General features: G+C 42.5%; 1 protein-coding gene across 36 annotated transcripts in view; it reads right to left on the bottom strand.

Moving 5' to 3' along the window:
* Window positions 1-23,345, bottom strand: part of OBSCN (obscurin, cytoskeletal calmodulin and titin-interacting RhoGEF) — a 200,607-nt gene that overhangs the window by 93,324 nt on the left and 83,938 nt on the right. For 9 of the 36 annotated variants that reach the window (XM_074573946.1, XM_074573908.1, XM_074573915.1 and 6 more), the window contains 18 exons: window positions 23,062-23,328; window positions 22,423-22,686; window positions 21,230-21,496; window positions 19,886-20,152; window positions 18,286-18,549; window positions 17,278-17,544; window positions 16,218-16,481; window positions 12,040-12,303; window positions 11,490-11,753; window positions 10,922-11,185; window positions 10,126-10,389; window positions 7,908-8,171; window positions 6,276-6,542; window positions 5,636-5,899; window positions 4,775-5,041; window positions 3,514-3,780; window positions 2,560-2,826; window positions 1,120-1,386 (listed from right to left, as the gene is read on the bottom strand). In XM_074573946.1, the coding sequence (XP_074430047.1) occupies window positions 1,120-1,386; window positions 2,560-2,826; window positions 3,514-3,780; window positions 4,775-5,041; window positions 5,636-5,899; window positions 6,276-6,542; window positions 7,908-8,171; window positions 10,126-10,389; window positions 10,922-11,185; window positions 11,490-11,753; window positions 12,040-12,303; window positions 16,218-16,481; window positions 17,278-17,544; window positions 18,286-18,549; window positions 19,886-20,152; window positions 21,230-21,496; window positions 22,423-22,686; window positions 23,062-23,328 (4,779 nt within the window). The remainder of the gene's footprint in view (window positions 1-1,119; window positions 1,387-2,559; window positions 2,827-3,513; window positions 3,781-4,774; window positions 5,042-5,635; window positions 5,900-6,275; window positions 6,543-7,907; window positions 8,172-10,125; window positions 10,390-10,921; window positions 11,186-11,489; window positions 11,754-12,039; window positions 12,304-16,217; window positions 16,482-17,277; window positions 17,545-18,285; window positions 18,550-19,885; window positions 20,153-21,229; window positions 21,497-22,422; window positions 22,687-23,061; window positions 23,329-23,345) is intronic. The other 27 variants (XM_074573932.1, XM_074573934.1, XM_074573936.1 and 24 more) reach the window with 14 other exon arrangements.

The raw sequence follows: 23,345 nt of genomic DNA, 5'->3' as shown, positions 1-23,345 counted from the left end.
ATACTGAATATTATAGGTTTGAGGGGACTTCTGGAGGTCATCTGGTCCAACCACTGCTCAAAGCAGGGCCAGTTTACAGCAGGTTGCTCAACCCCTTGTCCAGCTGAGCTTTAAGCACCTCCAAGGACAGAGGTATCACAGCTTCTCAAATCACGTTTCAAACACTGCTGGTTCACTGCTTTCAGTGTACTTGGGAACGTGGCCAATATCTTTCAGTAAGTAATTTTATTCCTTGCCCTTTCTCAGAGATATACCGAGTATTGATTTATTTTTTTTAAATTACGTGTTTGAAAATGTAATTGGGTGAATAAGGTGTGAATGCTAGATGTCAAACTCAGGATTTTGAAACTTATTACATTTTCGCTTTAGGTATCTTCACAGAATAACATTAAATACTTGTCCCTTCTACTGTCTTTTTGCAAGCCGAATTGCATACACTCCAAACTGGCTGGGGATCTGGGTGGCTCTGTGCTCTCAGCAGGACTTACTGGATTAGCATGAGCACTTATTTGCGCTTCAGTTTGCTTGGATCCTGCTTCTAGGAGAGCTGGGCACCTGCAGATCTGTGCAAAGATCATACAGACAGCCTGCACCAGGCAACAGCTGTCTGTACCCCAAATCTGCTGGGGCGTACCAGAGAGGAAGAAGTGTGATCGTCATCTGAGCAAACACAGTACATACTCGTACAGCTGAGGTCACCATCTGCATGAAAAGTGGTGCAGCTGGGCTAATGTACAGAGTATCCGTAATACCGAGTAGCCTGTAGAGATGCTAGCGGTGATTGCTCCACACTAGTGGTCCAACCTGAAAGCAAGCTCTGTCTGCAACAATGTGAAGGCCAGATGCAGCTGCCATGTGACTGGAAGCTGGGGACGGACCATCTGTTCACTCACATGCGTATGATGTCAAGCAAATATTTCAAGCCATGAGTCACAAATTACAGCTGCCTTATCCTCTCCTGTCCACCGAGTGAACCTTTGCTTCAATGCGCTCATTGACCATGAGATTTTTTTAATGACACCCTTCCTATGCTCTGTGTTATCACAATAGTAATAATTACGTTGCAAAATCTTAGCATCCTAAAGTGAAAATCCCCTTGCCCCAATAAGCAGGTCTTGCCTTTCACAGTCAGTTTTGCAGAGCTCGTCTCATCTCCAGCCTTGCAGGAATACTCTCCAGCATCACTAGGCTCCAGGCGGTGAACACGCAGCTCGCGGAGGGTGCCATCCTGCCACATTTCGTACTTGGAGCTTGAGTGAAGGACGACTCCATCTTTCCTCCACTCCACTTCTGCTTTGCTAATGGAAATCTCACAACGCAGCCTGGCTGTTCCTCCCGCTTCCGCTTCTTCATTCTTCAGCTGCTGCCTCAGCCGGGGTTTGATGGCTGCAGAGCGAGAAATAATTAACACATGATCCATTAGCTTGAAGGCCAGGTCTGCACAACTAAGCACAAGACACCTGGGGTCTGATGCTGCAGAACAAATTTGCATTAAGTGGTTATATGATAATAACAACCCTTTTTTCTCTATAAACAGAACTATATTCTGTATATCCAGACATGGAGAGGATCAGAAATTTCCCCAGATACGTTTGTTTCCCATAAAGTCAAAAGCATCCACACTACACCTCTTATACGTCTGCTCTGGATATTGGAAACTCCAACAATGTAAATCTGTTCATTTTTATAGAAATACTTATGACATCCAACGCCGTAAATGATGTAAAGCTTTAAACACATTTCTGATTTCTCTGCTGGCTTTTCAAGGCCCTAGACCATCACCAGTGAGCCCTTCCAGATGATGCACAAACAAATGGACTACGTTTATTCAAGTGGCAGATGGACCAGCTTGTCACTAAGGAAAACAAGAAGGGAATATCCATGGTGTATGTGTGAGCAGTTGTGAAAACAGCACTCGTGGTTCCTCTATCTAAACCCTATCGTGATGCACGTAAAGCAAGCACAGGGATCTTTCATTCGTAGTTGACCCAGAGGCAGTCTTGTGGGTCAGGTTCAGCCAAGAGGATGTAGTTAGAAAGGCTGTGGCTTAGATCAAAGCCACAAGTTCCACCCAACAGTTTGAGATGCCCACAAACATTTCACAGATGGTGATTAATCCCAGACTTTATTCCTCATTTGTTTAAACACAGTGTTCTCAGGATCTTCATGGGAAGGCAGTACAAAAATTGAAAATTGTAATTTTTTTAAACGCTTTTGTAAATGACTTATGCTTAGTTATTGATTCAACTGAGCCAGAAACGAATGTAATGTGCCAAAAATAAAGATCTAATAGAATCCGAAAATCTCCACGATGCAGAGTTTCTTGCTTTTATGAGTATCAGAGAAAGGGGTCAATACACTGTACACTGCCTTTACAGGCTTAAATAGCCATTTTAGCCTGTCCCATAAGATCAACATTTCTGTATTCTGGTTTATGACTGGGCACCTGCTTTCCTCTTTAACTTTTGGGTGTCTTATGCACCCATGAATAAAAGAACATCATTCACACAATTTCACAAATCCCTTTTATCCTCTGTTCCCTTTTGATGCAATGCTAACCATTCACTCTGAGGACTGCTGTGCTCTGCTGGTCTCCTGTATCACACGTGTAATCAGAGGCATCTTCTGGTTCTACATTATGAATCACGAGTTCAGCTGTGCGACCATTTAATTTAATTTCATATTTGGCACATGGGAAGAGCTCCATTGTGCCCTTCCTCCACTCCACTGTTGCATTATCCTTTGTCAGCTCACACTGGAATTTCACGGCAGCTCCTTCTTCCGCCTCCTTGTCCTTGAGCTCTTTTTTGAAAAGAACTGGCAGAGCTAAAGGGAAAAGAAAAAAAAAAAAAAAAAGAAGGAACAGGAGCTTTTATTGAAGCCTGAGTCAAGTTTTGGTTAATACAGTTAGACTGAAACTTTGGGAAACAAGATACTGTGCTTTGCAAGTGCTATATTCCTCAGCAGGATCCGTTTTCCAATTTGCCTGGAGACATGAGGAGATCTTGCTGCATTAGAAGCAGCCATCAGCACTTATAGCATTTATTTTCTTTATTACTTGATTCAAATCCTTCCCAGGGTTGAATTCTTTGAATGAATTTATCCTTCAGTTGATCTAACAAAGATTTCAAGAATGAAGAAGTTGAAAACTCCATGGCAGCCTTGACTGATATGTCGTTGTCAGTGTTCTTCCAGGATTTGGAAGAAAATCTTTAAGCTACATATCATGTGAAGTGTCCAGATGTTATACTAAAGCATTGCTCTCTCTTTAATTTCTCCCCAGCCATATAGCTAGAAAGTATTTCTTCTGAGAACCCAAGACTCAAATGCAGCACTGGAAGAACAAAGTATCATCCTCTTCCATTCTCATTTAAGAAAAATCACAAAAATAATCCTAGTGTATCAGATGAAAAGGAAAATACTTATAGGGAAAAAAAATCACGTACTTCAAAATATTCGTATTCAAACCGTTGCTTTGCATGTTGGATTTAGGAGTCAGCTGGCACCACCTACCTTTCACATTTAAAGATGCCTTGGTTTCCTGCTCCCCAGTATCACAGCTGTATTCTCCCGTATCTTCTAATTTGAGATTATGTATTAAGAGTTCTACCCAGCATTCCCTCTGCCTCATTTCATACTTCTGGCTGGGCTGCAGCCCCACTCCTCCTTTCCTCCATTCCACTGCAGCATTGGGTTTTGACAGCTCACAGCAGAGTGTAGCTGTACTTCCTTCCTCTGATTCCTTATTTTGAAGGGGTTGCTTAAATGTGACAGGCAGCGCTGCAAAGTTATAGAAGGAAATGTTTTCAGAGGGGTTTAGTCCAGAAAGGACCCAATCCTACCATCATTCTTCAGAAATGGCCTATTCTAACGATTCCACAATCCTTGGGCTGCAACACTCGGTCTTGGTAGCACATTTCTTGAGCCATTACGTGAACCAAGAGCTGGGGACAGATGGTGAGAGCCGGTCTTAGAGAGTAGTTGACAGAATGGCATGGTTTGTGGTCTGAAGGAGTCAGACATTCCCTCTAGAAGTTTGTCCATGCCAACCAACTAGGGACACTTTAGTCAAAGACCGTTGGGACACAGTGGGACACAGACCCTTGTTCCTTAATGGAGGTCTGTGAGTTTGCAGTATTAAGCTAAGAGTATTTTTCCCCCAAATAAAGCTTCTATCAGCATGTAAAAGATCAAGTTCACATTCAAAATACAAGACAACACAATACAGTAACGAATGATGACAGAGTGATAAATGGAAGAGGAAATTTGGATTCCTGGCAACATTTTGCTCGGGGTGGTAGAAGGGGCCGAGGAAAACGAATGCACTCGGTGTTTACACCCGAGTCTCAAAGACTCAAGTAATAATACAGCACATTCACACGTTACAGAAATCCTTTATCCACCAATTGTTGCATCTCTCATCATCCCAATCAGGGATCCCTTATGCCTACTGAAGCAATCAACAACCCAAAATAACCATGAGCCTGCCCGGTTTATTTTCTGTTGTCCATTCCCATACGCAGCCACACTCCCCACTCTCAGAGAGCAGGAGGGTTCATCATATTTTGACGTCCTGACAACATTTAATTGCTTTGATGCTGATTAATCACTCCAGGTACTGCAAGCAGAACCTTTCTAACTTGACCATGCGTCATGCTCAAGTAGAATACATATGTTGGCATGGACACCAAAACAAATAAATGGCTGGAGGGAACATGGAGAGATGTTCCTTTCACTTCATCTCTGCTGAGCCAAGGGTCAGTACTCTGCCTACCATGTACGGTCACCACAGCTGTTGTCTGCTGATGTCCAGAGTCGCAGGTGTACTTTCCTGAATCATCCAGTTCTAAGTCATAAATGACCAATTCAGCAGTGGAGCCCTGCTGCTTCATCTCATATTTCAAACCAGGGTAGAGAGTAACATCTCCTTTCCTCCACTCCACTGGAGCCTTGGCTTTGGTAAGCTCACACCTCAGGATTGCTGTACCACCTTCTTCTGCTTCAGTATTCTGAAGCTCTTGTTTAAAAAGTGCTGGTAGGGCTATAAAATAGAAATATAACTTGCAATGTACTGCAGTTGGGGTTTGGGAAAGAGAAAGTAGAAAGAAAATGAAAGCAGCAAAAGAGTTTTTGAAGATGTCTCTAAGCCTCAAAGTACAAGGCTATTTCCCCAGAGACATAATAGGAATATCTGCAGAACACGGAGAAATTGATTTCAAGAAGTTACATTTGCCATGAAGTACGTACAAGCTTAAGCTAATCGATGTTCTAAAAATGGCAGAATATTTTTCCTACTACAAAAGTAGCCAACGTGTTGCCCTGATCACAGAGGAGATATTCTGAAGGCCATCAGGGAGTTGTAAGAGTTCAGATTCCCTCTTAAGGCAGGCTGCTTGCGCGGAAGATTGCAATTATCCTGAAAGCAATATACTGACGGAATGTGTTTAGTTCTGCATTGCAATTCCCCATTTTCTACCTGGTCACTCTATTAGGCTGCATAGACCATGCTGTTCTGCCACCTTCCTTAGGAATCATAGGCTAGTCTTCTCCATAAATTACCCTAAAATACAGCTTTTATTTTCAGAATATATTATAACCTTTTCCCCTCTTTTTTTTTTATTTTTTATTTTTTTACCATTGACTGTCAAAGTGGCAGTTGTCTGCTGATCTCCACACACACAGGTGTAATCTCCAGTGTCCGCCACATCCAGCTCATTGATAATTAGCTTTGCAACAGCACCATCTTGACTCATTTGATATTTGCTGCTTGCTTTGAGCAACTCTTGCCCTTTCTTCCACTCCACCACAGCAGGTTTAGTCAGCTCGCAGTGCAGAGCAGCTGTCCCACATTCTAGAGCTTCTAGGTCCTTCAGGTCTTTTTTGAATTCTGGAGGCAGTGCTGAAGAGTAAAAGAATTACCACAGAGAGCATGAATATTCATAAAAAAGCAGCTAGATGAGGTCCAGGGGAAAGGATGTGTAGTGCACTACAGAGCCCTGATCCAGGTCAGTGGAACCCAATGGAAAAAATCTCCCCCGACTTCCCTGGACTCTGCATCAGGGCAAGGAAAGTGAGAAGGACCAGCACAGCTGAGGAGGACACACACCAACAGACAGCTCTTTTTCCCAATTGTAACAGAAGGAGGAAGAACATGAGCAAATTCCAAGGGAACACAAAAAACCAAGCAAACAGAACGGGAATGGGAACAGACCATAGCAACAGAGACTTGAGCAGGTCTAAGGTTTGGAGGACCTTAGTCCCAAGGATTACTTTACCATGCACTGTTAAAGCAGCTGTGGTGGTCTTGTCTCCACACACACAGGTATAATCTCCAGCATCGTTCAAGTCTAAATCTTGAACTACCAGCTCCACAGCACAGCCTTCCTGTCTCATGCTGTACTTTTTGTCCGAGGTGAGGATGCGATGGCCCTTCTTCCACTGAACATGGGCAGATGCCTTGCTGAGCTCGCAGTGCAAAGTGGCCGTTCCACCTTCTATCGCTTCCTTGCTGGTCATTTCTTCTTGGAAAAATGGAGGCACAGCTGAAGGATGCAGGTAAAAACCATTAAAAACTGAAGATAGGTCCAAGGATAGGTGAGAATAGGAAGTGAGAGGGGAAAGTTGCAAAGGTTATGGGAGGGTGAGCATCAGCAACAAAGAGGAAAGAGGAAAGAAAATGTCCTAGAGGGAAAATATACCCTTAACCTTCGGTTTCAGGCTGGCTTCCTACTAGCAAAATTGCACTGTCCTCAAGAGATTTACACCTGCTTCCTACCAGTTTCCATGTAAGAAGAACTAAGAATATAGTCTCTGAGCCCCTTAACTCATGCATGTGTTGATGTCTTCCACAAACTTCAGGCCTTTGTACTCTCTTTTCCTACTTACAGAGCAGCCCTGCTGAGCTCTGAGTGTTGGCACAACACTCATCATCATTCCTTCTTCCTTGAGATACAGCCAGGGCTCACAGATTCTTCTTGACCCCACAGAAAAACTCCAGATGCTGATTCTTCTTGTCTCAGAATGTATTTTCCCCACTTAACATAATTCTAGTACCCATTGCAAGTTGTGTCCTTGAAACAAATTTGGTGACCCTAATACACGTTCCTCTATTAACTAGGTGGGATAATGGGGAAATTCCACCTGTCTAACAAGGCTGGATATCTCAGATCTCAAACTTAGCATCTCACTCCATAATAGTGCAGCAAAGTTAAAATATCCAGGCTGGAAAACAGGTTTAGCTTCCTTGATTTGGCACATTTCCCACGCCCAGCAGCGTGAAGCTGAAATGCCAGTTTTGTTTGCACAGCAACTGGTTCTTGCAACAAAGTAAGACCAGAAGGAGGTCAAAGATAGAATATATTCTTTCCTGCTTGGAAAATCAGTCTCACAAAGCAAATCTATCTTGTGCATTAGGACAAAGGTTATGGGCACAAAACCCAACATAAACATAACTCAATACAGCAGAAATTATAACTAACACAGCCTTATTCTGGATGCTGCTTTTGATACCCTATACTACATGAAAACGGTAGATACTGAGAATGCCAGAAAGGAATGGAAAAGAATAAACAGATTTGTGTTTTAGAGACTAGATGCAAGAAAGGGAAGACAAAAGAATAGTGGGTTTATATGCTAGGAAAGGAATGCCAGAAGGGAAAGATGAAAGGACAGCAGGTTTGCGCTTAAGGAAAGGAAAAGACAAAAGGATGGCACAGAAAAATGCAGACCGGTATTTTCCAATATACACAGCCGGCCAGTCATCAAAGGTAGGGAGTACTTTCAAATGAATGGAAATTCAGTTAATAAGGTTGAACAAATAGACATGGAAAATGGAACACCTTACAGTAGAGGACAGAGGTTTCTTTGAAATAGGAAATTAGGAAATAGGAGGTCAAGATAATTTTTACCCTGTACTGTTAAGACAGCTGTAGTCTGGTGCTCTCCACACACACAGGTGTAGTCTCCTGCATCCTCCTCAGCTATTTCATGAATCACCAGCTCTGCCTCGGTCCCTTCCTGCCTCATTTTGTATTTTGCACTGGCTTTGAGAATCCTCTGGTCCTTCCGCCACTCCACCGGAGCAGCCTTGGTGAGCTCACAGTGCAGGGCGACTTTTCCACCTTCTTTTGCTTCCTTGTTCTTTAGCTCTTCCTTAAAGAGCGGTGGCAGAGCTGAAGGATGCGACATGGACAAACGGTCATCAGAAAAACGAAATTAAAATCCTAATTTCTTTGTCACGTTTGGGATCATTTCCCCTCATGCCTCTCTTTTTCAGCCTATTATAAACCTGCTTAGCTACAAGCCAAGTTCAGAAACTCTGGAAGCACCCTTCAAGTGTGACATGGTTTCACTTACCATAAGGGATCAGTTCCCTGGGTGTCTGTTGTTTTTCATGGTGAAAGAACAATACAGAAAGATCCAAACTTTGGATCAACAGCACTAACAAATAACACTATTTTTCCTTTGCCTTCTCGGAGGCTGGTATTGTTATTTTCTGGTTTGTTTCTACTAAAAACTTGCAGCCCTATCTACATGAAAGCAGACAGATTTCAAAATAAAACTACTTCTGGTTTTAAACTGAAGTTTGAAGGGCCATTACATGTAATAAGAATTTTAGATTCTTACTATTCCCCTTTTTGCAAATCATAACTCAAAGACAGAACAACCTACAAGAAAATTGATTATTAACATCTACCCAGAAATGTGCCTTATGCACAACTGCTGTAAGCGGGTACAGAATACAAGAAAGCCTGAGGGGAGTCAGAAGTTCTTGGAAAAAAACTAGAGGGGACAGAACTAGGTCTCTTTGACCGAGTTCCTCATAGCCAAGGACTGTTACTCCATTAAAACAGATATCCATTAATGAGAGGAGAGCAGAACATCAGCTAATGAGATTATTAACATTTATTTCTGGATTTATTTCTGGATTGGTTTATTCAGAGCTAGTAGGACAAAGAAGAGTAGAACTGCTGATAATCTATGTTGCTGTGTTGTTTTTTTTAATACGTAACTATGAAGGTAGTTTTGATCCCCACACACAGGTGTGTAGACCCCTGCATCACAGAATGGTTCGGGTTGGAAGGGACCTTAAAGATCATGTAGTTCCAACCCTCTTCCCTAGGCAGGGACACCTCCTACTAGACCAGGCTGCTCAAAGCCTCATCCAGCCTGGCCTTGAACACTTCCAGGGATGGGGCAGCCACAACTTCCCTGGGCAACCTGTTCCAGTGCCTCACCACCCTCACAGTAAAGAATTTCTTCCTGATATCCAATCTAAATCTACCCTCTTTCAGTTTGAATCCATTACCCCGTGTCCTATCATTGCACTGCGTGCTAAAGAGTCCCTCCCCATCCTTCCTGTAGGCCCCCTTTAGGTACTGGAAGGCCACTATAAGGTCTCCTCAGAGCCTTCTCTTCTCCAGGCTGAACACCCCCAGCTTTCTCAGCCTCTCCTCACAGCAGAGGGGCTCCAGCCCTCTGAGCATCTTTGTGGCCCCCTGCTGGACCCATTCCAACAGGTCCATGTCCTTCTTGTGCTGAGGACTCCAGAGCTGGATGCAGTACTCCAGGTGGGGTCTCACCAGAGCAGAGTAGCAGGTCCATCCTTCAAACCTAGGTTAGAGGTACCACGCTCTGTAATGGTAAATCACTGACTTGCTTAAAGTATCTGGTACCCCCAGGAGCAGCCGTGGCCAGGACACCCAGCAGAGCAACACCATCTCCTCCTCCTTCTGCTACCCCAACCTTCACTTCTCCTTTGAGCAGTGCTTGGAGAGCAGGGGGCCTGACAGACCTTACATGTGTGTTTTGGAGAAAACTGTGGTTGGTGTGAACCACAGAGACAAGGGTGGTGAAGAGTTGGAAAATGTAAATGTCCAAGAAAAGGGGACTTGGGCAAAAAGAAACATCTCATTCTCTCCTTTTAAATGGAGGCAGATTAATAATGACCTTAAAATTTCCCTTTAGATAGTCTTTCTCAGTAAGAAATTAGCTATACACAGAATGAAGAGAAAGAGGAAAAACCAAAGAGAAGCTACTGACCCAGGGCAGAAACAGGTGAATTTCAGAGTTAATAATAGAGCTAATAAATGGAGCTATTTATTAATTTTAATAAGCTCTTTTTACCATGAACTGTTAAAGTTGCTGTTGTCTTCTGGTCACCACAAACACACGTGTAATCTCCAGCATCTTTTACTTCTAGGTCATGAATGACCAGCTCTGCAGTCGTGCCAGGCTGTCTCATATGATATTTGTCACTTGCTTTGAGCACTTTGGACCCTATTTTCCACTGCACTGGAGCTGCTTTGGTTAATTCACAACGCAGAGAGACTGATGCTCCTTCCTGAACTTCTTCGTTCTTCAGTTTTTCCTTGAAAAGCACTGGCAGGGCTGGGAATGGAAAGCCAATAGATAGTGTATTTAAACTAAAAGACCTCTGCATTTGCGATCAGCATCGTGACATCTCAACAAGTTCAAATCTGGCCAAGTCAGGAACTTCGGCCACTGAGGTTGCAGTTATCTGCGATACTCAACTACGATGATCTGGAAAACTAAATCCAGTAGCGACATTAAGAAAAGAAGTGCTGAGCTGACAGGTCAAAGTACAACAGGCTGGGTGGATTCAAGATGCAATCTAACAAATTTATCACAGGGCCACCCTCCATGGGGACAGGACATCTCAGCTGGTCTACCAGGAGCATTTCCTAGGCGCTATTCCCTTAAACTTACAACATAGCAGTTTGTCTGCATGGAGAAATGCCACTTTTCAGGAATATCAGACCAAAATTAAGTGTCAGAACAAGAAGTCCTCCTTTCCTAAACACAAATTAATTCCTAGGAAAAAGCTGATAGGTGAATACTTCCTAGAGCAACAGAATGTTTCAGAGAAACAAACAAATGTACATCTGCAAGACAAATTTACCATTCACTGTCAGAGAAGCCGTGGTGTGTTGGTCTCCACACACACAGGTGTAATCTCCCGCATCCTGCAGCTCTAGATCACAAATTTCCAGCTCAGCAAGGGCATCATCCTGCCGCATGATGTATTTTTCACTTGCCCTAAGTATTTTATTTCCTTTCTTCCACGACACAGCCGCAGCCTTGGTCAGTTCACAGCGCAGAGTGGCTGTTTGGCTTTCCATGGCTTGCAGGTCCTTCAGTTCTTCTTTGAAAAGTGCAGGCAAGGCTGAAGGTCACAAAATGGACAGAGGACATTAAAAATGACATGTGGCACTCAGGTGATGGGAGGGATGGGGTGGTACAGGAGCAGAGAACATTTTAGGGTGGAAGGAGTTTCCTTTCCTCATAATTCTGGAGCATTGGACAAACCAATAGACAGGAAAAGAAAAGCCACCTGGACACAACCAGAACTTAGAGAGAGCTTACAAATTTAAAGAAACAAATTCAGCCACAGGTGGACACACAACCAATAGCCATGGGCTGACGGAGAAATAAACAATAATACAGATATATGTATATGTTTTTTTTACCATGCACTATCAAAGCAGCTGTTGTCTCCTGTTCTCCACACACACAAGTGTATTCTCCAGCGTCTTTCAATTCTGCATCATGGATAAGGAGCTTCATGACCGTGCCCTCCTGTCTCATTTTGTATTTGTCACTGACTTTGAGCAAACTGCTTCCCTTCCTCCACTCTACTTGGGCAACCTTGGTCAGCTCACAGCGCAGAGTGGCTGCTTGGCCTTCTGTCACCTCCTTGTCCTTCAGGCCTTCCTTGATGAGTGCAGGCAGCGCTGAGGATGCAACGGACAGAGGGTTACACTGAAGCAGCAGAAACAGCCTGAAGGGCATGGGTGGGGGAAGGAAAGGTGAGGGCATCACTGGGGAGCTCTGGCTAATCTCACGTCTACCTTAGGGATCGGGTCCTAAAAATTTGTATTAGGAAATTGCATGAAGGTTCTTCCCTTAAATCACAAAATGCAAATTAATTCTCATGACTATGACATGCAAAGTCAGACTGAGAGGAACTATGCAGAGATAACAAGGAACGTGTAGAGTCTAGATGAAATTCATTATTACCGTGTACGGTTAAGGAAGCTGTGGACTGCTTTTCCCCACACACGCAGGTATAATCACCAGCATCTCTCTCATCTAGATTATGGATCACCAGTTCTGCAGTGACATCTTTCTGCCTCATTTTGTATTTCTCGCTAGGTTTGAGTACTGTGTGTCCTTTTTTCCACTCCACTGAAGCAGTCTTGGTCAGCTCACAGCGCAGAGTGACTACTTCACCCTCCGTGGCTTCCTCATTTCTTAACTCTTCTTTGAAGAGAGCAGGAAGGGCTGAGAAACAAAGGAGCAAACATTTTCATACATGCAGTTCCTGGCCACCAAAAAAAATGAACCTGATGCTTCCCAATATTTATCCATGCCTGGCTGTTGACAGGAGGATCAACTCACAGAAGGAAGATACTAATTTGTATCAGACACAAAAGGGATTTACAGTGCATAAATTTGCTGATAGGTTTAGAGATGTACGGAGAATAAACAGCAGGAACAGGAAATCTTCATGTATGGTCAAAACTAACTTTGTCAGTATAATTCAGCCTGGGAAATTGATAGAGCGATGATCAGGAAAAAAAGCTAAAAGAAAAAATGAAAAGGTTTTACCTTACATGTTAAGGATGCCTACAGACCTAGCTTGAGAGTTAGGATGAGGCTGAAGAGCAGAATCAGAGAGACCTCTTGATCCCCCATCCCTTTTGGAACAACTAATAGAATAATTCAGAGCATAAGACTGGATGGTAATGTGGTAATATGTACCGCGGGAGCAGTAGGATGAGACAATGTCTGCTACATCTTTGAAATGGGCTGAGAAACACTTGGATATAGAATAGATATGAAAGAACATGAGAGGAGGATCTCCAATTCCTGACTCTGACCAGCAAGAAATAAATATCTGAGAATATGGACGCGGAGGATCATTTGCCATACACCCATTAGGAAGGAGAGCTCATGGATTTTAGGATAAGTAATGATGGAGAAAAGCAAAGGGAAATTCCGTGGGCAGCTGGAAAGCAAGCTTCAGTAATTAAAGAACTGTTACTTATGATCAAGCAGAAGCAAACTTACAGGACAAGGTAGTTTAAGAGGTTATTAAATATTAATAGAAACAATATGAAGAAACAATATTAAGGACATAATTACAGAGACTACCTCACTCCAAGGATCATCAGGAATAGCCTGACTAAATCACAAATTCTTCAATGTCCTGAAACTGAAGAGACCTATAAAATAAGGGAGTTTAGATGAGCACAAAAGAAATACTACAGAATGTAGAGGCAAAACCAGAAAGGCCAGGGTCCCTGCACGTCTCAAGAAGGTCAAGGGCAGTTCCCCATTCCTGGACTCTGTCACTTCATGGACAAAGAGACCAACAAGAAAGGGGCTGAAAGGTAATTCTGCAAAATGACGCTGACATTAAGTGTCTCCAGACGCAGCTGTATGCTGTATCTATTTATATCCAGCAACTGGGCGATGAGATCACTACTCCAGGAGTTTTCCACGTCCTCTGCTCACAATTTAACTTGAGGCTCTTGGCCTTATCAGAATATTAGCATGCAAATCCCAGGAAACCTGGCCAGCCTGAACTAGAAAGAAGCAGAAATAATACAATGACATTCTGAAGGTAGATTAGAAGGAAGCAAACCAACAAGGGAGAAGTTGGTCTACCAGGTTTCAGGAATGTAAGTTGATGGTACGTAACATGGGGAGAGCTGAAGTGTTTAATTTCTTCTTCTTTAATATTACAAGTTAATGATAGCTAAGAAAATAATAGGAATTTTGGGTAGGGTAAGAAAAAAAGAAAAAAAAGGACTAGAGAACACTTAAATAAACTGAATATTCTCAAAGCACCTTGGTATGATGAAGTTTGTCCTGGAATACTTAAGGCATAGGCTCAACCAATATCAACATTAACACTTACACTGGAGAAATCAAAGACAATGGGTGATGTTCCACAAGTATAGAAAAAACTCTGAGGTGGAAAAGGTCTCACACACATTTCATTCTCACCACGTAAACCAAAATTCTAAGCTCTCAGGACAGTCAAGAAAGATCTAGACAAAGTCAACGGAGCTACCTGCTGACAAAATGTAAAGCAGGCACTTAAGAAGAACTGGATAACTCCCTGTCTTCCATTGACTGTGTTGACTAGATCTCCACTGACAATGACAGGAGCTTAGGAACACTCACCAGCCTTGATCTACAAGCTGAATCCCATTCAGTGCTTGTCTTGGAAAAAGGGAGAAGAGGGGGGCAGCAGAGAGAAGATCCAAGGAATTCTGGCCATTTCAACTTAGTTTTAGTTCTCTGAAAAATATTGTCGTAATACACTTGGACTTGCCAAGAGCTTTTCTCTTGATGAAGGAGTGGACCAGTGTAATTTTCCTTGTCATAGTTTAGAAAGACATAGTATATGCTGTACACTTTTATTTTAGTAAAGCTCTTACCCTGACTTAGGTATAGGTGGAACTACGGTAGAAAGCAGCACCAGTTTGAAAACCACAGGTAAAGAATGAGTATTCAACTGTGATTTACAATCACAATGAAAGAATAAGTTAAGCAGAGTTCATCAGTACTCTGGAGTCCAGTATTATTTAGCATTTTCTCCAGTGACTTGGACAATGAAATGCAGAGTAGTCATTAACTTTGCAGATGATCTCAAGCCAGGAAGGGAGAGAAGCTGAAAGCACCGTGTTAGACAGGATTAGGATATACAGATCTTGATGAAACTGTGGTGAAAAAATAGGCTACAATTCATCAAAAGCTGGTGCAAAATACTATATTTAGGAGCAATCAACAACACAAATACAAGATGGGGAACAGTAGGCAGCAAATCTGCAGAAAGAGATTTGGGGTTACAAAGCATCTCAGAGCAAATGCAAGTCAAAAAAATGCAATTCCGGTGTGAATGAAGCCAACATTATAATAGAGATATATAAAACGAAGTAGCATATACAAGACACATGAAGTCCTTCCATCCTACTCCAGTCTGGCAAAGCCTCAGATGGAGCACGGTAGTTTGCTCTTGGCCACCACGCTTCTAGAAAGATGTGGATTAACTGAAGATGGTCCAGAAAGCCACTAAGATGAGCTGAAGTCTAGAAAACATGACCTATGAAGAAAGAGTGAAAGGATGGAAGGTGCTTAGTGCAGAAAAGAGAAGACAGAAAGGAGATGTGATATAAATTTTCACATCTTTTACAGAGAGGAAAATATTTCTCTATTTCTACAGGATATGCAACAAGAAGTAATGCCTTAAGCCAGTTTGAGGAAGACTTCTGTTGAAATTAGGAAGAATTTTCTGGCAGTATTGATGGTTAAGCCATGGAATGAGCGTCCAGGGGAACAGCAAATTCTTCAGCACTGGAGAGGGGCTAGGTGGGTGTGATGGTGACTTGGGGCTCAAGGATGGACTAGATGACTTGTAGAGGTCTTTTCCAATTCTGTTTTCCACAGTTAAATTAGAAGTTCAAGACTGAAACCATCCTTATTTTATTGTTAGATACCAAGATGAAAAAGACCAGGCAGGAAAAAGAAACAAAGTCATTGACCTACTGAATTTCCAGGTGAGAAAGGTGGCTGAAACTACTTCCTACTCTCCTATGTTAATGGTGGAAAGAAAGTTGCCCTCTCTTCCAAGGAAAGTTTGCAGATGAATTTGACTAAGGACTGTGAAGTACTCTCAAATTATAATGCTGAGTATTCTGCAATACCAGAATAGAAATCTAGACGATCCTTGGTCAGAGTTACATAGAAAAATTGCATTAAATCAAGTTTTGTTTGCAGTATTTAAAATTATCTGGCAAATCCTAATGTAACTTGAAATCCAAAATGGCTCTTTTTAAGAAGTACGAATGTTCCTGCTGCTCTCTCTCTCTAGCCTCCAGTAAAAAGTAAATAAAACAGAACAAAAAATTCAAGCACGTGGAATCCTTAAGGCTTCGTTGTGGTGCAAAGCAGTATAGCGTGCACCAAGAGCAAGGAGAAGAACACAGGGAAAATGTTAGTACAGTAATGGAACTACAATTCTAGTTAGAATTAGATAAAAGTCACAATAAAAACCAAGAAAATCCATTACGACAGAATTAATGATGGCAAGATTAGAGAAAGAACTCATTGTGTGTCAGTACTGAGGCTTCCAGAGGAAACAAGAGAAACATCACACAACAATTTCTCATTTCTGTTTTCTTTACCATGCACTGTCAGTGCTGCAGTGGTCTTCTCATCTCCACACACACAGGTGTACTCCCCAGCATCCTTGACTTCTAAAGCATGGATCAGCAGTTGTGCTGTGGTACCTTCCTGTCTCATAGTATATTTTTCACTTGATTTGAGCACTTTGTGTTTCTTTTTCCACTCCACAGAGGCAGCCCTAGATAGCTCACATTGCAGCGTGGCTGTTCCACCTTCTGTGGCTTCTTCATTCTTCATCTCTTTCTTGAAGCGTGCGGGCAAGGCTGAGGGGTGCAAAATGAGCAGAATGTATGACCATGGCAGCTATCCAAGTAACTATTCAGCTGTGGCCTGCCAACCAAAGCCTTCCCTAGTTAAGTGGGATTGATAACCACCCTGAGAACCATAAAACAGTGACTTTAGAAATCTGGAAAACAACTTATGAATGTCAGACCTGTCTATGGTCTATGACATGAAATGGAGAACGACACTGCTCTCAACTTCTTCAGACTCTGCAAGACTGCGCCCTACCTTACTTTGGGTATTGCCTACCACAATGGAAAATAAAGCTCAAGTAGCGTGTCTACGTTCTATTACAATGCAAATCATTCCTGAAAAAGCTCGTAAAAGAAACCGTGTCTGAGGCATCAGTCTCATTTTTCCACAAGATTTCTCCTCAGATAGTGATCTAGCAGAACTTGACTGTCAAATTATTCCGAAACACTGAAAACTGTATCAAAAATACCTCATCACCAATTTGTAATATTCTCAGCTTTAGGATTGTAATGTTTTTACTACCACAATCAGAATAATACGATTTTCCTTTTTTAGCAACTACTACTGAACATGAGCAAAGAAATGAGTTAGTACCAAGATGAATATCTGAAATTTTTGCAAAGAACACCTGATCTGTGCCTGATACTGACCAGTGCATTCAGGCATTTATGCCCATGTCCAACCACATTCATCCGAAACAGGCTGGCAATTTCAAAGCTGATATTACTACGCTGTTAAAAAACCATCTGTTTGAAAATAATCCACTCTAATTTGATGCATATGTTTTGATTTGGTTTTTTTTACCATTCACTTTCAGTGCAGCGGTGGTTTTCTGATCTCCATAACAGCACGTGTAATCTCCAGCATCTGCCAGGTCTAAATCACGGATCACCAGCTCAGCAGTTGTGCCCTCACATCTCATGATGAACTTATCCTTTGGCTCCAGGGCTCCGTCTCCTTTCCTCCACTCCACGGAGGCTGCGGGCTTGTTCAGTTCACAGCAGAAAGTGGCCGTGCCATTTTCTGTGGCTTCCACGTTTTTCAACTCTTTTTTAAAATGTGGAGGAAGGGCTGAAGATCACAGGTGAAGAGAGAGCACTTTAGAAGTGAGGAAATACAATGTCTTGACTGCTCCACTGGACTAAAACCCTTTAATCTCTAAAAGTTTTAGAATATACAGTACCTGAGAGGCAAACGGTCATTTCAGGGGCATCCCTGCCTTATGCTTTGCAACACACCACATTCAGTGTGTCACAACTGGGTTGGAAATCAATTCTGTAAAACCATAATTTACGTACAGGAAGGTATGCTTTAAAGGCATTTTAGGACATAAGAACGAAAAACTGATCCCGAGATTTCAAGGAACTAGGCACAGCTCTGTCTTAAGATCGGATGAACAACTAAAATGAACACTATGTAATTTAAAAATCCAGGCTGCACTGTATCGTTTCACCTGCCTTTCTCAATTATCTTAACAGAGCACCATTCAATTACATTCAAGAAAAACAAGTGAAAGTGATATGCCTAGGGAAATTAATTAATGGAAATACTGAAAGTATTATTTACAGCTTCACCAAGGTCTTCAGGATCTGCTTCCAGATTCCATTAACATGAAAGAACAGGGACAGAAAAGACTGTATGGTGCTATTTCTCGGTCCTAAGAGAAGGACTTTCAGTAAAAGATATTCCCAGTGGTTGATACAGCTGTCATAACAATTTAAAAATAACAGATGGGATCAAGGCCAGTTTGTGATCCTGCATGGGATCACAGATGACAAAGCAGAAAATCCTTATTAAACTTATGTATTTTACCATGCACTGTGAGGGATGCAGTAGTCGTCTTGTCTCCGCACACGCATGTGTAATCTCCTGCATCTTGTTCCTCCAGGCTATGGATTGTCAGCTCAGCAATGGTATCCTTCAGTCTCATTTTGTACTTCTCACTAGGCTTGAGCACTTTTTGCCCTCTCCTCCACTCCACCGGAGTGGGTTTAGTTAGCTCGCACTGCAGTACAGCCGTCCCGTTTTCTGTGGCTTTCGTATCAACAAGTTCTTTTTTGAACAGTGCTGGCAAAGCTACGGGACGTAACATAAACAGAGAGTACATCAAAACCATTAACCGGGCCTTGAGGAAACAAGGACTTGGTCCTGAGGCCAGTCCTTCACTATCACAGGAGAACGAACCATATAGTCTTGAAAACTGCATCCACTAGAAAACTACTGCGGGATCTCACCAGGATAATTGCCACCATGACCTGCCTCTAATGTTGACTTATGCAGCACGCTCATCGATTCCCAGCTGATTCTGGTAGTCCTCCCTACCTATTTCAGTCTAAATTCATCTATCTTCAACATTAATGACCTGACTTTTGATTGAAAGTTATTGCCCCAGCTGATAGTGCTGCTAGCTGGAGATCTCTGCCTTCCCTGACACCGTAATTTATCTTTCTTGTTCAGAGAGGGAAAGAAAAAAAATAAAAAAAATATAACTTCAGGTGAACCTTTAAGCCATAATTTCCAAGGACATAATGGCTCTAATATCAGGCATACAGAGTTTTTTTTTCTAGCAGCGTTCATCAAGGTGCCTTATGGTGTTGCCACCAAACTAAAAAGGAAGCAACAAGCACAGGGAATAAAGTGCCAGCTTGGAGGGGAGGAACAGAAATACCTTCAGCTGGGGGAAAGACGAGGAAGTAGAAGTGTGCAGAAAATCTGAGAGAAGAGAGTTTTACCTTCACAGTTTTGCCCCTGTCCTTAGAAGCGTCTTACCCTTAACATAAGTCTCAGATAAAAACTATTCTTTCATCTGTCGAACTATATAAGAACGGCCCGTGCTGGAGGAGCAACCAAAGCTTGTTGCTGTTCACCATGGCAGAGGCAGGAACAAAACCTGTCTACCACTCCCTAAATCAGGACATACAGAATAATGTTTTGGGGGTTTTTTTGGAAAGCACCATTTCCTCAGCAGAATACATCACAGCCCCACAAGAGGAGGGCAGTCATCCCTTCCTGAATGGGAAAACCTCTCACTAACTGAGCTCAGCGTTTTTAAAGATCATTCCTTCAAGTTAAGCACCAAAATCCACGGACATCAGTGGGACACAAGGACAAACCCTCTGAGAACAAGCTGGCTGCTGGAGGTCTGCTCACTTTTGGCCCTACACACAGATGCCTTTTTCACTTTTAAAAAGTGAAGACTAAGATGAGAAGTTCTCACAAGTCTTTACTTTGCCGTAAAGCCATCAGTTTCAAACTGACGGACAGCAGGACATGGCATGAAACACGGACAGCAAAGTAAGAAAATGCCACAGAATCCAAACATCAAAGCAAGAAAGAGACCTTCCCAGAGCAAAGGGATCTCCCTGAGATACTGCTACCATAACGGAGAACAACTTTTGAACAACTTTTTTACCATGGACTGTCAAGACAGCTGAGGTCTTCTGATCTCCACACACACAGGTATATTCTCCTGTATCTTCTACCTCCAGATCTCGGATCAACAGCTCTGCAGAGGTATCTTCTTGTCTCATCCTATATTTATCACTGGGTTTGAGTGTCTTGTTCCCTCTTTTCCACTCCACCGGGACCCCGACCTTGCTCAGCTCACAGTGCAGAGTGGCTGTTGTGCCGTCTGTGGCTTCTCTGTTCTTCAATCCTTCCTTGAAAAACGCAGGCAAAGCTGAAGGACAGCAATACGAGCAGTGAGATGTAATGCTCCAAAGAGTTAAAATTAAACATTGATGTTTAATTTTCCTTTTCCCTCTTATCTTGAACTGATTTATCAATACAAGGACATAGATTGTCAATAGTCTTCATGAATCAGAATGAGGAAAAAATGCCATCACCCGAAAAGGACTCAGTGCTTGCAGTGATCTGTGGAGATATTTTACATGTACTCAGAGTCGCAAATCAATACAGACAAAAGAAGAAAATCCAATTTTTTCCTGGGAAATTTCGAGCAAAAAGAATAAATACTAATTTGAAATTTCTGGAAAAAAAATTGGTTTTCTTATATGATGTTTTAAACCATAATGGGAAGATGTTTGCTATGTTTTCACATACTTAAGCAAACAAAAAGACATTGCCCATTAAAGAAAATGAAACATTGGAGTTCCATTTTAAACATCAGTTTGAAATGAAATTGCTCATTTCAATACACGGGAAAACAAATATTTTCACCTGAACTCATATATCCTTTCCAACACTTCAGTTGCGGTAAAAATCAAAATTGTCCCTGGGAACAGTCATCCCTTAGAAGGTTTGGGCTTGCTTTGCATAGGAGAGTAACTGAATGCAATAACAACTGGCCCATACATATAAAAGCACCTCGTTGTCCCAGGAATGGAGTATGGGAGTAAGATTCCAGGGAATAACCTAATCCTTGGGGATTTTATGAAACCTTAAAACCCCTAAAAGTCATAGTCCCTTAGAGGCAACCCATTTTATTGTGCTTGAGCATAATAGCAAGGCTAATAAAAGAACTTTCAAGGGGAAAACAAAATGATGGACCCCAATTAAAACAGTCGCAACAATCTGGGTTGCCTGCATGTTTCTCGGAGCTTGCACACTGATACCCTTCTTGTGCCAAATACCCCAGCTGCACCGACACCAATAGGAGCACTTCATTGGCATCAGCGGGCCGTGGATAAGGGTCTGGCAGAGGGAGGGAGATGGTAGGGTAACCAGGCGTCTGTCCAAATGAACAGAGAAAACAGGATAGTTACTTTTAGTGTGTGTCGTGTTTTGTTTGTTTTACCATGTACTGTTAAAACTGCCATAGTCTGCTGGTCTCCGCACACACAGGAATAATTTCCAGCATCCGCCGTGTCTAGATTTTGGATTACAAGCTCAGCAACAACACCTTCACGTTTCATTTTATACTTGTCACTTGATTTGAGGGTCTTGAAGCCCTTCTTCCACTCCACGTTAGCAGCAGCCTTGTTCAGCTCACAGCGCAGGGAGACACTTTTACCTTCTGTGGCTTCTTCATCTGTCAGGTTTTTGGTGAAAAGAGCAGGCAGGACTGCAGAGTAAATGCAATACAGACACGGCATCAAACCTGAGAAAGCCTGACCCACGATCTACTTGCTCTCTTATTTCCCTGAACGTGCATGTCACTGACGCCACAAGAACTTCACACTCCAGGATTTTGTTCCAATCTCTAATATTTCAAAAGAGATTTCAGTCTGAGTTTTTATTTTTTTTGCCCTCACACTTTAAAACTTCCTTTAAAAACAAGTTTGTCTATCTGCAAACTGAGTTGACAAGCCAGCTATCCTTTATCTTATACGCCATAAAATCAAAGGGATAAACTTAGAGGCCATATTTCAACATGAAACCCAAAGCATTTCGTTTCCCTTGAGAAAAACAATGGTTCTACAGAAGTGCCCGCTTCATTGCGCTGTCTGTATTTTCATAAATAGTGCCCCTTAAACCAGAGCAGTTACAAACATGCTGTCAGCTCTCTGCAGAGATAAGTATATGCTTTTGAAGAGTTAAGCCAAAATTGGTAACAAAGGGCTGGGAATCGCAGGAGAATAAGGCAATTTTTCATTATGATAGTCCTTGTGTAACACCATGCATTGATGAAAACTTGTTCCTCTTAGGAGCAATAAATGTAACTGTCTGAGTTACAAAACATAAACGTTATTCCCACTTTTAGGTTAATCCCCAGGGGAAAACTTTAAAGAAGCAGCTACACTGGACTAGGAAGATTGTGTTAAATTGAGGACCTGTTCTCCACTTGTCATTTGAACATCTAGGAAGACAAATAGCACATCAAGAAGGCATCAGGTGAAAGGACAGAGAGAGAAGGAAAACAGGATAGAAAACTTAATCAGGAGGATATAAAGTACATGGGGACCAGATGAAACAGGAGAAAAAGAAGAAGAAGAGGGTTTGGAAATTACACAGGTTTACTTGGGGCACGTGCTGAGAATTTCTTTTTACCATTTACTGTCAAAGCAGCCATAGTCTGTTGATCTCCACACACACAGCTGTAATCACCAGCGTCTGCCAAATCCAAATCCCGGATCATCAGCTCCGCAAAAGGACCTTCCTGCTCTATTTTGTATTTTTCACTTGGCTTGAGGACCTTATTCCCCTTTCTCCACTCGACGGGGGCCGATTTGCTCAGTTTACAGTGCAAAGTGACTGCCTCCCCCTCTGTAGCTTCCTTGTTCGACATTTCTTCTTGGAAGAGGACAGGCAAGGCTGAAGGACGCAATACCAACAGAGGAGGAATCAGCACTAGGTTGAAATGAACTGGATTCTGCTGTGAGTTACTGGGCTGCAGTGTACATATTTAACCAAAAATGCACTACCACTAGGTGGATAGAGATGAAAGAGGGGTAAGAACTAGATTAGAGAGAAATATATTAGAGAAAACAATATACAACATAACTGTGCTGTCTCAGAGCAAAAAATAGCACGAGGGAATTTTCTCTAATAGGGTGACTCTTTGGCACCACAGAGCTGCGAACATGAAACCTCTTAAGAAGTCACACTGACCAAGCTTCAGATGACCAGCAAATGCTGTCAAACACGCAAATTTTGGGGCTTAATGAGAAACATGGGTAGAATGGTTACCATTCACTCTCAAAGCAGCTGTTGTCTTCTGGTCTCCACACAGGCAGGTATAGCTCCCAGCATCCGTCAAGTCTAGGTCTTGGATTACCAGCTCGACAAAACGCCCTTCCTGTCTCATTTTGTATTTGCCATTTGGCACCAAGACCTTCCCGTCCTTCCTCCACTCGACCGAGCCCACAGCCTGGCTCAGCTCGCACTGCAGCGTGGCCGTCCCGCTCTCGGTGGCTTCCTCGTTCTTCAGGTCTTTTTTGAAACGGACTGGCAGGGCTGAGAGATGCAGAATG

The sequence above is a fragment of the Larus michahellis genome, chromosome 2 (genome assembly GCF_964199755.1).
Source record: "Larus michahellis chromosome 2, bLarMic1.1, whole genome shotgun sequence".
Taxonomy (NCBI): domain Eukaryota; kingdom Metazoa; phylum Chordata; class Aves; order Charadriiformes; family Laridae; genus Larus; species Larus michahellis.
This window is presented reverse-complemented; position numbering and strand designations above follow the sequence as displayed.